Source organism: Cucurbita pepo, chromosome LG17, assembly GCF_002806865.2.
Source record: "Cucurbita pepo subsp. pepo cultivar mu-cu-16 chromosome LG17, ASM280686v2, whole genome shotgun sequence".
NCBI classification, from domain to species: domain Eukaryota; kingdom Viridiplantae; phylum Streptophyta; class Magnoliopsida; order Cucurbitales; family Cucurbitaceae; genus Cucurbita; species Cucurbita pepo.
Window position 1 is genome coordinate 911,390 of NC_036654.1, and position 15,919 is coordinate 927,308.

The 15,919-nt window shown below is 31.9% G+C and overlaps 2 protein-coding genes across 2 annotated transcripts; one reads left to right on the forward strand and one right to left on the reverse strand.

The window, feature by feature from the left end:
• Positions 1-3,463: 3,463 nt before the first annotated feature.
• Positions 3,464-7,706, forward strand: LOC111778601 (probable linoleate 9S-lipoxygenase 5). The gene is made up of 9 exons (XM_023658518.1): positions 3,464-3,842; positions 3,977-4,272; positions 4,364-4,604; positions 4,681-5,016; positions 5,122-5,207; positions 5,280-5,387; positions 5,475-5,779; positions 6,386-6,649; positions 6,726-7,706. The coding sequence occupies exons 1-9, from the start codon at positions 3,587-3,589 to the stop codon at positions 7,492-7,494; spliced, it is 2,661 nt and encodes an 886-aa protein (XP_023514286.1). The 5' UTR covers positions 3,464-3,586; the 3' UTR covers positions 7,495-7,706.
• Positions 7,707-8,280: 574 nt separating this feature from the next.
• Positions 8,281-10,191, reverse strand: LOC111779108. The gene is made up of 8 exons (XM_023659179.1): positions 10,062-10,191; positions 9,918-9,983; positions 9,724-9,821; positions 9,609-9,646; positions 9,451-9,538; positions 9,156-9,365; positions 9,027-9,092; positions 8,281-8,668 (listed from the first exon to the last, which is right to left on the reverse strand). Exons 1-8 carry the CDS (start codon positions 10,090-10,092, stop codon positions 8,492-8,494), a joined length of 774 nt encoding a protein of 257 aa, XP_023514947.1. The 5' UTR covers positions 10,093-10,191; the 3' UTR covers positions 8,281-8,491.
• Between the last annotated feature and the right edge of the window lie 5,728 nt (positions 10,192-15,919).

A 15,919-nucleotide genomic window follows, 5' to 3' on the forward strand; every position in this document is an offset into this window, starting at 1 on the left:
CTTATCGTGGCCCACAAGAAAAGGTGGGTATCGAACACGATTCCTATAATTTGCATAGTTTTTATTTTTAATCGTTTTTCTTTTTTAAAAATTATTATTATCAATTAAAATGCTTCACATGTCATCCACATCCTTTATCTTTACAGCATTCCTATAGTTATCTCTTTTACAGCTTTAAAACATTTAATTACATATAGTTTAAAAAAAACATTTCATTTTTAAATTTATTAAAATATAATTATTTTTAAAAAAATATATATAATATTATATGCTTACTGGACAAAAGATTTATACGAGTTTAAATATTTTTAAAATTAAATATAATAAAAATAAATTATAAATTTAAATATAGTCGAAATAATTGTTGACGTTTTTGTCCCCTATAATTGGGGCCCACGACATGGATGGTCTGCCTATCCTTATTAATACGCAAGGACAATAATGTAATGTGATCGTGACCGGTTTTGGTACCTCGGTAACGGACCAATCACGTGGCGCCACCACGACGCTTCCTGTTGAGATTTTTTTTTTATCTTCTTTTAATAATTTATAAGCTAATTTTCATTTTCCATAAAAAAAAAAATTCTAAAATAAATACCAACCCACTATATAATTTTAATATATTTTTAAAATTAATAGAGTGATATTTCTTATTTTAATTAAAATATATATATATTTTTACTTATGTTAATTATATACGTTTATAAATTATAAATATTAAATCTTTACATAATAAACCGAACATTAATTATGTCTATAATTATTCTGGTTTTTAAGAGACCAAATAATCTAAAACATAGGAATTAATTACTTGTTCCGCCACACCTAATAATAGAGAGGCTTCAACATTATTATTACCTAGTAATAAAGTTCCAAATTGTTTGATACCCTAAATAAACATAACGTGGGACATTGCCTCCTAGAATTCACAAGAAAATAATATAGACGAGTGTATTAAAGGGTGTCAATGAGAAGACAAAACGACTTTTTAAAGAAAATCAATGACTTGTTTCAATAGTTCGAGATGACGAAGGGAGTGAACATGTCATGTCAAGTGTTGTCATGTCCAGTGCACCTATCAAAATCGAAACCGTCGGCATCTGACTTTCTCTAGTTTATATTAGCTATTTTCTGTCACCGAGCAAAACAGCTAATTCATGAGGGACCCAGTATACTGTACTAAAATAAATAATCATATTGTATAATGGAGTAATAATAATAATAATATTATATGATCATCTGTAATGACAAATAATTTGAAATAATGTTAATTAGGAATAAAATACGAATATAATTAATAAAATTATATGTGTATAGAAATATATCATTGGAAATAAAAAGAGAAAAAAAGCAAAAAAGTACGAAATAAAATTTATTTACTCTTTTTGGGAAAACAAACCAATATAATGGCTGTTCAAAATTTTATCCTTATTCGATTTATTTGATAATTATCTCTCTATAATTAAAAAAATCCTTTTTTATTTTTTAAAATAAAAACTAATAACTCCAAAAATAATATCCCAAACTAAGGGTTTCCTTTGTACACTTATTTATACACTTAATTTCTTTTTAAAGGTAAATATATATAGAATTATTAACTTGAAAGAGAAGCAATAAATAAATAAATAAATATATATATATATATATATATATATTATTTTATTTTATTTGCTTCTCTCTCAAGTTAATAATTATATTACTATAATATTATTTAGGACAGACGTTTTATTTTTTATTTCTAACTGAATCTTTTTTATTTTTAGATTTAAATCCTAAACTTTTTAAATAGTAATTACTAAGCTATATATATATTATATATATATTATTTATTATTATTATTATTTTAATTATAAAGCTATATTTTTTGTTTTTTTTATGTAAAATCTTAAGAGACAGAGATAGGCTAAACAAAAAATGATTACTCAATAGAAAACTAAATTGGGAATGAATGGACGGACCTTTCGCTGAATAGTTGATGAAAAAGAATTAACAAATAGTCAAAGGTTATATAATTATTGTACTAGTAAAGTAAGTGTTGTCCTATTGGTTAGAAAATAAGCCAATAGTGCACGTATTATATCCAAGATTAGTACTACGAGTATTCACATGGCTCGATAACCCAATCAACCAATACTACCTAACTCAAACAAGGTTGAACTCGGTTAGATTTTTTTCAATTTTGGCAATTTGGTTCGACTTGTGGGTTGACTAATTGAGTCAACCCAACCAAGCAAAAAAAAAAAAAAAAAGGGTNTCTACTTTTAATTAAGAATATTTAACGTATGTAACCAATTTCAGTGATGCGTTATTTCTTGTAAATATTGGATATTTGAACTTTATGAGATTTGAGTTATTAATGTAACATGTAAGTGGATAGATACAGTTATTTAAAATAATAATAAAAAAAAACAACCCAACAACCCAGTTCCTAGAGACTCAGGTCACTAAACCAATCGACTCGAAATTTCATGTTCGTCCAAAAGCTTTTTCCAACCCAACCCATATACACCTTTAACCAGTACCCTTCTAAGCTTTATGTCCGGTACAAATAAGAAAAAACAAAGATATAAAAATGTTAGGTAGAAACATGCGATGCACGAGATATAATACTATTCGAATGAATTACTTTTGTGATGCACTTTAAACTTATTATGACAAAAAGAAAAAGTTATTCTTTTATGTCATTTAATATTTACCATTAATAACGACTTGATTTTTATTGGTCTAATAAAGTGATGACTTTATTATTATCTGTAAAGTCAAGTCATCCATATTTTAATTTTAATTTATCTTATTATTATTTTTTATTAGAGAATAATATTATATATTTCATGGGAATCAGCAACCGAGATCCAAATAGGGTCTTCTCTCTCTCCAATAATTTATTATAAAATAAACTAAAAAAAAATTGAAGTCAAAGATAATATGACTGTGAAATTAAAAAAAGAAAAAAAAAACAATATTCATTTATAAATTATCCAAATATAAAAACATTATAATTTTTCCATTTTAGTCCAATCATAAATGATGAACATCACATCATTACTCATTATAATAAATTATTAAAATTATAGTTTAGTATTAAATAGCAAATTAATTTTCAATTTAGTTTAATCTGTTTTTAATATATTTAAGAAAATAAATTAATGGTTTAATATATTTTTAATATTATTGAACGAGGGTTTTGAATAAAAATTTCTATATTTATAATTATTTATAGAAATAGAAATCTTTGCTGAGAGAGTAAAATAATAATTTTTAAAAAATAATTATAAAATATATTATTTTATTTTATTTTTTAAACTTTTTAAATATTTAAATTTTAATGTAGGAAAAAACCATGATAAAATTTTAAAATATTGGAAAAAATGAGATTATTAAATAAAATATAATAATTAAAATAAAAATAAAAAAAGAAAAGGAAAAACGGAACTGTTTAATGCACTACAAATGACCTTCAGGTCAATACAGAGCTTCCCCATCACTTCCTTTCTCTGCAATTTCTTCTTCTTCTTCTCGAAGAAACAGAGCTGTAACAGACTGCCACTTCCTTTCTCTTGATTTTTTTATTCTTTTTTTCACAAAGATGGGGATCTGTCCTGGCATGGAGATGATTCAGAAGCTTTTGGAGGCGTTTTTCTCTAGTAGTCTGATGAAGTTCGGCTACGGCGGTGGTGGTGGCGGCAGCGGAAATGGACGGAGAATCAGAGGTACGGTGGTTCTTATGAAAAAGAGTATTCTCGACTTCAAGGATGTTAAGGCTTCTGTTGTCGATCGGATTCATGAATTCCTTGGAAAAGGTGTTTCCATTCAACTCATCAGCTCGGATCCTCCCGCCTCAGGTGAGTATCAGAGTTCGTGGTTCTTTTCGTTAGGGATACTCTTAACTCTGTTAGTGTAATTTATTAGGCGCTTGTTAGGTTGTTAGGGTAACTTATTGGCTTAAACTTTTGGGTTGAATGATGATTTACGATAGAGGATAGATTGGGGGTGGAAATGGTGGGGAAGGCAGCGATGTTGGAGCAATGGATCTCGACGGTGAAGCCGTCGTTAACGGCGGACGAGATCGAGTTCACGGTGTTCTTTGAATGGGAGGAAAGGATGGGAGTACCAGGAGCTTTCATCATTAGAAACCATCACTCCAGCCAGTTTTACTTGAAGACAGTCACCTTACATGACGTTCCTGGCTATGGCTCTGTGCATTTCGTTTGTAATTCGTGGGTTTATCCTGCTCATCGATATACTTATGACCGTGTTTTCTTCTCCAACAAGGTAGAATCGTTTAACTAATTGAACTATGTTCGGTTTGATGATGGAACTAAGGCAAATGAGTTGAGTTCTTCTTTGATTGATCATTTGTTAGAGTTATCTTCCGAGTGAAACACCTGAGCCACTACGGAAGTACAGAGAAAATGAACTTATGAACCTCCGTGGAAATGGCGTCGGTGAGCTCAAGGAGTGGGATAGAGTTTATGACTATGCTTGCTACAACGATCTCGGAATGCCAGACACGAGCAAAAGGTTCGTCCGCACTGTTCTTGGAGGTTTGAAGGAGTTTCCCTATCCACGAAGAGGTCGAACCGGTCGAAAACAAGCAAAATCAGGTTGAGAATATGATCTTTCCATCAAATTCTTTCATGTATCTCCTCTTTAATCATCAACCTGGTTATGTTGTTACAGATCCAAGCTGTGAAAGCAGGCTGCCATTGCTGAGTTTAGACATTTACGTGCCGAGAGACGAGCGGTTTCGCCACCTGAAGTTATCAGACTTTCTAGCTTATGCTGTGAAGTCAATTGTTCAGACATTGCTCCCAGAGATCAAATCTTTATGTGACAAAACTATTAATGAGTTTGATTGCTTTCAAGATGTTCTAGATCTTTATGAAGGAGGAATGAGGCTACCAAATGAAATACTAGGCAACCTAAGGGATCTGGTTCCTTGGCAGCTGTTTAGGGAACTGATGCGTTCTGATGGCCACCAATTCCTGAAGTTTCCGGTGCCTGATGTGATCAAAGGTATGAAATTCTAATCTACCCTCTTACTCAGATCGAACTCTACGACGTCGGAGTTTTCGGAAAACTCGACGAAATCCTAAATGACTGCTTGGATTGCAAATCCAGAGAGCAAAACAGCTTGGAGAACGGATGAAGAGTTCGGACGAGAAATGCTAGCAGGAGTGAACCCGGTCATTATTCGTCGACTCCAAGTACGACATCCATAGCTTTATTTACTGCATTCATTAGGCACCCTTTCATCCATAATTCCCTTTGCCTTGTAGGAGTTCCCTCCAACCAGCAAATTGGATCCTAAATTGTATGGAAAGCAGAACAGTTCCATAACAGAAGAGCACATAGCCAAGCACTTGAATGGGCTCACCGTTGATCAGGTTCTGCGCATATTTCATTCATACCTCTAAACAGCAACCATAAAGATTTCTCATTAATATCTTGATCTCATGTTTCTTTATTGTCAGGCTTTGGAAATGAACAAGCTGTTCATTCTGGATCATCATGATTCACTGATGCCATACATCAGTAGAATAAACTCGACATCCACGAAGACATACGCTACTCGAACACTCCTCGTTCTACAGGATAACGGGATTTTGAAGCCAATAGCAATTGAACTAAGTCTACCACACCCACAAGGAGATCATCATGGAGCTGTGAGCAAAGTTTTCACTCCTGCAGAAAACGGCATTGAGGGATCTGTTTGGCAGTTGGCTAAAGCTTATGTCGCAGTTAATGATTCTGGCTATCACCAGCTGATCAGCCATTGGTACGTCCTAAAAACGCTAGAATAATCAATCAGATCAATATACATGACTGTTTGTGAGATCTCACATCGGGTGTGGAAATCTCTCTCTAGCAGACCCGTTTTAAAACCCTTAAGGGAAAGTACAAAGAGGACAATATCTCCTAGCGGTGGGTTGGACTGTTACAAGTGGTATTAAAGCTAAACACCGGACGATGTGTCAGCGAGGAGGCTGAACCCCAAAAGGAAGTGGACACGAGGTGGTGTGCCAGTAAGGATGTTGGGCTTGAAGGGGGTGAATTGGGGGTGGTCCCACATCGATTGAAGAAGGGAACGAGTGTCAGCGAGGACGCTGGACCCTAAAGGGGTGGATTATGAGATCCCATATCGGTTGGAAGGAGAACGAAACATCTTTTATAAGGGTGTAGAAATCTCTCCCGTGTTTTAAAACTTTGAGAGGAAGCATGAAAGATCCATGTAAACCTCTCCTTAGCAGACATGTTTTAAAAACTTTGACGGGAAGTCCGAAAGGGAAAGTATCTACTAGCGTTGGGCTTGGTCTTGGGCTTGTGTGTTACATTATCTAACTCAACTAACATGAACATAACTAAAATTTACTGTACTTTGCAGGCTGAACACGCATGCTGTGATAGAGCCATTCATCATAGCAACAAACAGACATTTAAGTGTTATGCATCCAATCTATAAGCTTCTTCATCCACACTTCAGAGACACAATGAACATAAACGCCATGGCAAGGCAGGTTCTCATCAACGCTGGTGGAATTCTCGAAATCACTGTCTTCCCTGGAAAATACGCCTTGGAAATGTCAGCTGTTCTTTACAAGAACTGGGTTTTCACAGACCAGGCACTCCCGGCTGATCTAATCAAGAGGTGGGTTGTGTTGATTTCAGTCAAAAACATGAATCCGTGACTATAAAATTAAAATTTCCTTGCACCTCATTTTCAGAGGAGTGGCAGTTCCTGATCCAAGTAGCTCCCATGGCCTCAAGCTTCTGATAGAGGATTACCCATATGCCGTGGACGGTCTCGAGATCTGGTCTGCAATTGAGACATGGGTTAGAGATTATTCTTATTTCTATTACAAATCAGATGAAATGGTTGTACAGGACACCGAAATTCAATCATGGTGGACAGAGCTTCGCAATGTCGGGCATGGCGATTTGAAAGACGAACCATGGTGGCCTAAAATGAACACAAGAGAAGACCTAATCCAATCATGCGCCACCATCATTTGGATAGCTTCAGCCCTCCACGCCGCTGTGAACTTCGGGCAATACCCATATGCCGGGTACCTCCCGAACCGCCCGACGGTGAGCCGCCGATTCATGCCGGAACCAGGCACACCGGAGTTCAGAGAGCTGGAGACCGACCCGGATTTAGCGTACTTGAAAACGATTACAGCGCAGCTACAAACAATCCTGGGCGTCTCGCTAATTGAGAGCCTATCCCGACATTCGGTGGATGAGATTTATCTTGGGCAGAGAGATACGGCGGATTGGACGACGGATGAAGAACCGATGGCAGCTTTTGAGAGATTTGGGGATCGGTTGAGGGAGATTGAGGAGAAGATTTTGAGTATGAACAACGATGAGAGATGGAGGAATCGAGTTGGACCGGTGAAAATGCCTTACACGTTACTGTTTCCCAATACCTCGAATTTCTACGAAGAAGAAGGGCTCAACGCTAGAGGGATCCCAAACAGCATTTCGATCTGAAAAACTTTCATAGATTTCCATCTTCAAACCGTGTTTCTTAGAGATTCTGTGCGGTGAGTTTGTGCTAGAATTTAAAGACGTGTCTACTATTCCTCAACGTGTATTAAAACGTGTCTACTATTCTTTAATGTGATCTAAAGACGTGTCTACTATTCCTCAATGTGTTTTAAAACTTGTCGCCTAAAGAGAGGTTTTCACACCCTTATAAGGTATACTTTGTTCCCGATGTGAGATATCATAATTCACCGCTTGGATGTCTGGCTCTAATACATTTGTAATAGTCCCAGCCCACTGCTACTAGGTTTTAGTCCGTTATGTATTGTTGTCAACCTCCCGATTTTAAAATGTATCTACTTGAGAGAAATTTCCTCACCTTTGAGGAATGTTTCGTTCCCCTCTCTAATCAAGGTGGGACCTCACAAAAAGTTATCTTCATAGACCAACACAAGTACTTCTCGTATGCTTCTAAGAGTGAAGGCTATTCCCACGGTCCAACATGAGTCCTTTCAATATGTTTTTAAGAATGAAAGTTATACCTACCGAAAAGTAATTTGATCAAATCTTTCTCAGTCATCCTACTCTTAGTATTGCTCTCATTCGGATGTACTCTCGATTCATTCAAGTACCAGTATTTTATTAATTTGATCTAGTTCGACTTTATCTAAAATAAAACAAAAAATTTGATGTGAAGACTAAAACATGACAAAAATTGACACGAGGACTAAATATTGAATAATTGATTTTTGCGACGGTAATCGATATTTTATCTATTGAGTAATAATTGAATTACGACAATGTAAAAGACTTATATATTCACTCTTATCGTAACATCATTGAACGTTGGAAATATATTCTCATATATTTCATTATACATTGACTGTTACACGGGGAATGATTTTCTACATCAATTATAAGATATATAATTGATTAGACCGATCATTTACGTACACAACCAAACCACATCCAAGACTATTATTATGTTACATCGTCTAGTAACTTAAGCACCGATAGCTGTTTCCATGAGAATGGAATCAACATCGTTTCGATTCTGATTGATCATTCCATCGTCATTATCTAATTTTACATTTATCCATATCTCTGGAATTTCTTGTGCTAAATTATGTACCGTTTCCACTGCATAATCCGCCTCTATATTCTTCACGAGCTTCCCCACCTTCATCCAATGACACCATATAAATAACTTTCTAAAAAATAATTTAATCATTTTCAATTTAAACATTCATTTTTTTATATATATTTGAAAATACATATTTTCTTTATATTATTCAAGCAATTTAAAAATTAAAAAAAAAAAACGTTTTCACTTTGTAATTTATATTTGATTTTAAATTATCATTTGAGTTATATTGATGATCAATACTATTTTTATCTTAATTATTTATCTTTAATATTTAAAATTTAAAAAAAAAAAGAATTTAAAAATAAATTAGAAAGAATTAAAAAGATGAAAAATAAATTATCAAAACAGAACTTTAACACGTTGAAAGAACGTGGTGAAGTAAAGTTCTCACGAGAACGGTGCGGAGGCCGGCGGCTTTTCCGGCGGCGATATTGTGGGCGTTATCGTCAAGAAACAGCTGCGCACAACAACCAAATTAAACCAACAAACGAACAAATGAATCAATTCAGCGACGGCGTACCGTACGACGGGGGTCAATGTCAGCGACGTCGATAGCAATTCTCATGGCGTCCATCGACGGCTTGAGAAGAATCGGAAACTCGTCGGGTCGGGTCGCCTTCGGCAGGTTCGGGTTCATCGTCTCGAAACATATGATCTTCTCGAAACAACTCTGTAAGCCAAGGCGACCGAGCACCTCTGTCGCGTGGTTCATGTCGGAGTTCGTGAAAATCTGTTGTAATCCCAAATCCCAACAAAATTACAACAATTTAAACACGATTAGAACAATTTAAACACGATTAACATTTAAAACATACGATTTTTCGTTGTGGAATTGACAGCAAGAGATGTCGGAGCTGGATGTCCTGTTTCAGCCGGTCGTATGGCAATCTTCCATGGACGAAGCTGAAACAAACAACGTTAATATTGTTCATGGAGAATCGTTTGTTTTGTTCTATGGTTTTGTTTTGCTTACCCATGGTAATCATCTTCGTGAATGTCATAACCCAATGCCTGATCATAATTAAGTACAAAAGATTAGTTTAATGGGGACTGTAATGAAGTTGCAGAGTTGTTAATGGAGAATTTACTCGCAAACCAGCCAGAGTGCTGCCGTAGGTTTTGAAAAGCTCAGTACGAAGAATTGGAGCTTGGGTTACTGGGAATCCACATATTTCGACAAGAAAATCTGTCAAAATTCGTCAAGATTAAGGTAAATTTAGTGTTGAGAAAACCCAAGAAACAAGAACATTGAAAAACAGAACATATTTAGTGTTGGGGAAACCTTCGATGTTTTTCTTGCAAGCAGCTGAAATTCCAGTGTTGAATGGGTACAGAGTGTCATCCAAGTCTGTTAAGAAAGAAACAGAGTAAGAATATCAAAGGTTAAATCTTTTTGAAATGAAGAAGATGATGAAGAAGAAGGTACCGAAAATGAGGCAGTCGAAGGAAGCATCCATGGCGGAAAATGGAGGAGAAATTGAAGGCTAAAACAGAGAGAAACAGAGCAAAACAGAGCAAAACAGAGTCTGAGCAAAGGGAGCGAAGAAGGGGAGGGACTAAGAGTAGCATATATAGGGAAAATGGATTACATGTGTAGATCTCTCCTGTACCCTTCATGGAAATCTCAAAAAAGAGGTCGAGATTGACACCCGCTCTGTAATACTCCATACCCAAGATTTTGGATCAAGATTTAGAATCCATATTCGACACCTAATTGCTCCCGACATTCCCCTACGACATGGTTATGTTACCTCCTCCTTGCTTCTTAAGAGTGAAAATCATCCCCCACAAACCAACCCGAGTCCTTCCGACATGCTTTATCCTTACTCACATGCATCTCAAGATACTTTTTAAGCGTTTCCCCGACAAAAAATTGTTCCGAGCAAGTCATTATTAGCCATGAAATTCACAAACCAACATGAGATTGAAATGGGAAAGGAATCAAATAACGACAAATTTATGAACTTTTATTTTGGTCCATTAATTTTTCATAACAACCCAATCATCCAATTTTGAACTTTTTAATTATAAAAATTTAATCTCTACAATAAAATCATCTCATAAAAAATAAATATTCTTTTTTATTTAATAATTTAATATATTTTTTTATTTAATAATTTAAACTTTGTTTTTTTAAAAAAAATTTTTGTTATTTATTATTTTTTCATATTATTAAGAAATCAAATAACTAAAAATAATAATAAGTTTAATAAATTTATTTTTTATTTTTTTAATTTGGTTAATCATTCAGATGTTAACGATAAAAAAAAAATAATTATATTTTTTTAAAAAAAATATAATTATCAAACATTTTATAAATTGGGAAAAAATTAAATTTATTTCATAATTTGTGTATTACGAGAGGAATTAGGGATGGGCCCATCCCCCACGCAGATTGAATAGGGTTATGACGACACGAAACTTCGTCGTTTTTAGCCTCGTGTCCAGCACGTGTTTGGATTTAATTTCATTTTTGTCATAATTATTGTATTGAGAGGAAAAAACAAAAAAGGGACTAAAATGGTAATTTTACCTTAAATAAATCTACATAGACTGCTCTCTCCTTATTTATCCATACTTTTTCGTTAAGTTCATAATTTTGTCGTTAAATTAATTTTAAAAAAAACATTTTCAATAATACTTTTTAAATTTAAAAAAAATTTAAAAAAAATTTAAAAAATACATTTACCATTTTCATTTTAGAAATATTCTTCAATTTTTAATATTATTTCAAAAAATAACTTTAAAATTTCATTTATACCTTTCAATTTTTTTTCTATATTTTTAAAGAAATATTTAAAAAATACCCATCAAAATTTAAAAGTACGATTAATATATTTTATATAAAAAAAAAAGTTTAAATTTTTTTTTATCGATGACGAAAATCATCTATGGACATCTTATAAATTATCTCCAAACTTTTTAATATTATTTTTTATCACGAGAATTTTTTAAATATGGCACTGCCATTTTTTAATTTTTTTTTTTTAAATTTAAAGGTGTTTTTGAAGTTTTAAAATAAGTTTCATATATTTTTAAAACTTTTCAAAAAAAATGAAAATGGGGAGACTGTATTTTTTAAACGCGTTAATGTTTTTTAAAAACCATAAAAGTTAAATGTATTTTTGAAATAAAATATTAAGACCATATTTTAGATATTTTTTAAAAATATATTTTTGACAATAAAGTTGAAGGATATTTTTATTAATTTATCTTTTAGGTCTATATCTACTTTTCACCGTCTAATAAATTTCCTTATTTATTTTAAATAAATTTCTCAATATTCAAAAAAAAAACTTTAGAAATTAATTAATCTATTAAATATAAAATCAAATTCATAACATTGTTAGCTAATTTCATTCTTAATTTTTAACTAAATTTCAAAAACAAAAATAAATAAACTAATAATTAGAAGTAGTGTTTGTGTCTAGCCACTAGGTTCGTGAATTTTCAAAATACATCGAATGGGTCTAAAGATTCATATAATTCGTAGGGGTGAGAAATCTCGGTTTAAACTCAGAATTGAGATCTCCATAAAATTCTCTACACAAATTCCTATCTCGATCTTTACAAAATAAATGAACTTTTTTCGCAAAATGAAGATGGATATAAGAGTCGAGATTTTCTCTTCCTACCCTACCACGTGACATCTTTAAATAAGTCGATAATTTATTAGATGCAAAATTAAAAATCATAAAATATATATATTACTATATAATATTCATATAGAATGTACCGTACAAACATAAAAGTTAAACGAATCAAAACAAAATCTATTATTTAGACAATAACATCAAACTAACCGTATTATATGTTTGCATAAAAAATATATCTCAATCATCAGCTATTACTTCACTTATCAATAACTACTCGATCTTGCTTTGGAAAGAGAGTAGGACTTGAAAAAACCAATGTTCGACATGATTTGATTATGATATTGTGGGTACGAACGGTTCAATGTTCAAAAGTAATTATATATTCTGAAATATAAAAGATATTATATTGGTTATATAATATTATTAAAAATTTTACAACACGAGCATAATTCAACACTTATCGGATAATTAAAAATTGATATAAATAAATAATTGTTTATATTACTATTTATAACTAAAAATAATAATAAATTTTGTACGGATATTAAAAAATTTTAATATTAGTTTTAATTAAAATATAAAAACATAAATAGTTGGGGTTTTTTTTTAATACTTAGATATAAAATTCAAGAATTTAATAAAATATTTAAAAATTAGTGAGAGCCATTAGTAGTTGGTAGGTAGGTCAGCCAAATCAACCGATTTATTCTTATTCCCCATTATTTAAATTATATGCCTTCAACTTCGAATAAATAAATTATTATATATATATATATATATATATATATATATATATATAATAAATGGTTAACTAATTTCGACTGTTTAATCCAAACCATAAAAATTGGATTATGTTAAGTTTTTTTATTTTTTATTTTTTTTTTATTCACATGTTCGAGCAACTCGACCAATCTAAAAATAGAGTAACAATCTTACCCTATTTTTTAATATTATTATAAAAATTAAGAATATTCAACGTTTATGATTTGTGAATGTTTGATATATAAATTTTATGGGAATTTAGTTATATATATATATATATATATATATATATATATATATATATATATATATATATATATTTGTCTACGTATAAAATTGGAGGGCAGACATTGGATAAGAAGCCCAAAAGAATTAGGTAGATATTCACTTTAAAAGCCCAAGGAAATATAATCTAATTAATTAATTCAGTAATTGATAAGGGTATTTTAGACATTTAAGTTGCTCCATTCTTTATCCGTTTGTTTCGAGTTCAATAACATATAAAATGTGAGAGTTGATATAATAGTTTAATTGATTGAGATGTGCACCCATGAGTTGGGTTAGTTTGGTTAGGTTATCAGATAAGAGGACAACTCAATAATATATTATTAGGTTGGGTCAGGTCGAGTTGGTCCACTGGTGGACAAGGTAAAGCGGTTATTAAGTGTCACAACCATACTATAAAGATAGGCAAGGTGGCGACTCTCAAGTGGCGCCCATCCAACTAAGTGAGGGTCGAGATAGATAAGTGTCATGATACGACTGAAGAGAATGATGCATCATTTGACACATGAAGAAGAATGTGCATTAAAGCTAAAACTGGAGAATAAGCAAGATTGGTGGGAACGATGGTGACAAGAGTGTTGAAGACAAGCTTGAGAAGGGGTCGAGTAAGGCTCAAACCATAACTGCAAAAGTCAGTGTTATGACATGAGTTTCAACATATGACTCTGGAGTTAAGTCCGTCGATATGAAAGATGAAAGATCGTCAAATTTGGTGTCAATCAAACACCTGAAAGACACTCCAGCTTGCCGTAATCAATTCTACTCCAAAAGATTTGGTATTATAGAGTGAGGCGGGGTGTCAACTCTCCACGGCCCCTTGAGCATTTTTGGCCTAAGTGATCTACCACATGATACATACGTGTGTCATGGTGTGGGTGAGTGTTGCAAGGCGAGAGTATTCATTTGAAAATATATTTTTTTGAGGAGAATGTCATCGTGCAAACATTGCACCCAAGCTCATGTGTCAAGAGTTTGGTATGTGGGGTTAAATGACTCGACATGGACATGAGATCGTTCATGCTTTGATTATACCCATATGGATGGATATTCAACGTACCTTGACAATAAAGACAACTCATGGGTCGATTCTCGATAAGCGTACCTGACGAAGCCACAAGGGTCGATGATCTCCAAGGACTTGGGATGACATCACGATGCATGACCATGTTGTTGGGAATCATGATGACCAAATGAGATGTAAACATTACATTCAAGAACCTTGGCCTAGAGCAAAGGCAAGGTGGAACCAAATGACTTGGCTTAGAGTAGAGACAAGTTAGTTAGACTCACAACAAACAAACATGAGCGCACGAGTTGCATGTATAGCCGAACAAACTTAGTTTCTGCATGAGTTATGTTTGGTCGGCAAAGGAAAACTCCGTCTAAAGTCCGACGAAACTACAAACTTGGGCACAAAAAAAAAAAAAAAAAAAAAACTGAATTTCCCTTAAAATTGTCGTGAACATATCAAAATCATGATGTCGTACAGTCATCATAGCATAGTAGCAAAAGTCGAGAAATGAGAGATGATGATGTCACTATAAAAAAATTCTCTATCATTTTTATGAAACAAATGTAATTCAATTCAAAATTATCTCAAATTTACGGAAATAACATAATTTTTTCTCCATAGAGTGAAACATTTAAATTGGTTCACTCATAAAAAGTTTATAAATAAAATCTGACATAATTATTAGAGCTACTTATTTTCTAACTTAAAAATAACATACCGTGACACTCAGGAAATTCAAAATTTTAATTAATATAAATATATAAAAAAAAAAAAAAAACAAATATCTCTAAATAAAACAAACATCTCTGACCGACATTCATGTCTCACCACATATATGATCTGTCTGTTCCCAACTCCGACAAATCTTATTTCAATTAATTAATTATTTTATTTTATTAATTAAAAAATAAGCCTTATTAATTGATTAATTTATTTAACATGTTTTAATTAATTAATTATATAGTAAAATCATTAAATAAAATTTCTAAAATGTCCGTGTATATATATATATATATATATATATATATATATATATTGTGTGGTTATAGTGAAATTGTGATTGACATGTAATTCGATGTAAATAGTGATAAAATATCGGTATCAATAAATACAAATGTTGATGTATTAACATTTCAATTTTATGTATCATTGACATAATGGTCCATTTTTGTCTTTATATTTTAAAAATAAAAATATAAAGAAAACGTGTTAATATATATATATATATATATTTTATTTTATTTTATTTTATTTTAAATATCTTCTAAAATAAAATGCTTTTTTATTAAATAATAATAATAATAATGGGATACACGCATCAATGCATTCAATCACATTAAAAATAATAATAATAATAAATATATATTTTAAAAAATTTCTACTATTTAGTTAACACAATTAAAAGTTTGCAATATTATTATTATTATTAAGTTTATTAATATTCATATTTAAAATAATTAAATAGATTTTTTTAGGTCCCACAACGTTGTCAGTGAGCCATAAAAAGATAAGGTTGCCAATAAACTTTTTTGTATTTTTTCTTGTAATGTCTGAACGTAATTACCATATTACCCTTGGAAATGGCTTTAAATACCAAATTTTCAATACACGTCCAATAATGCAAAAAGA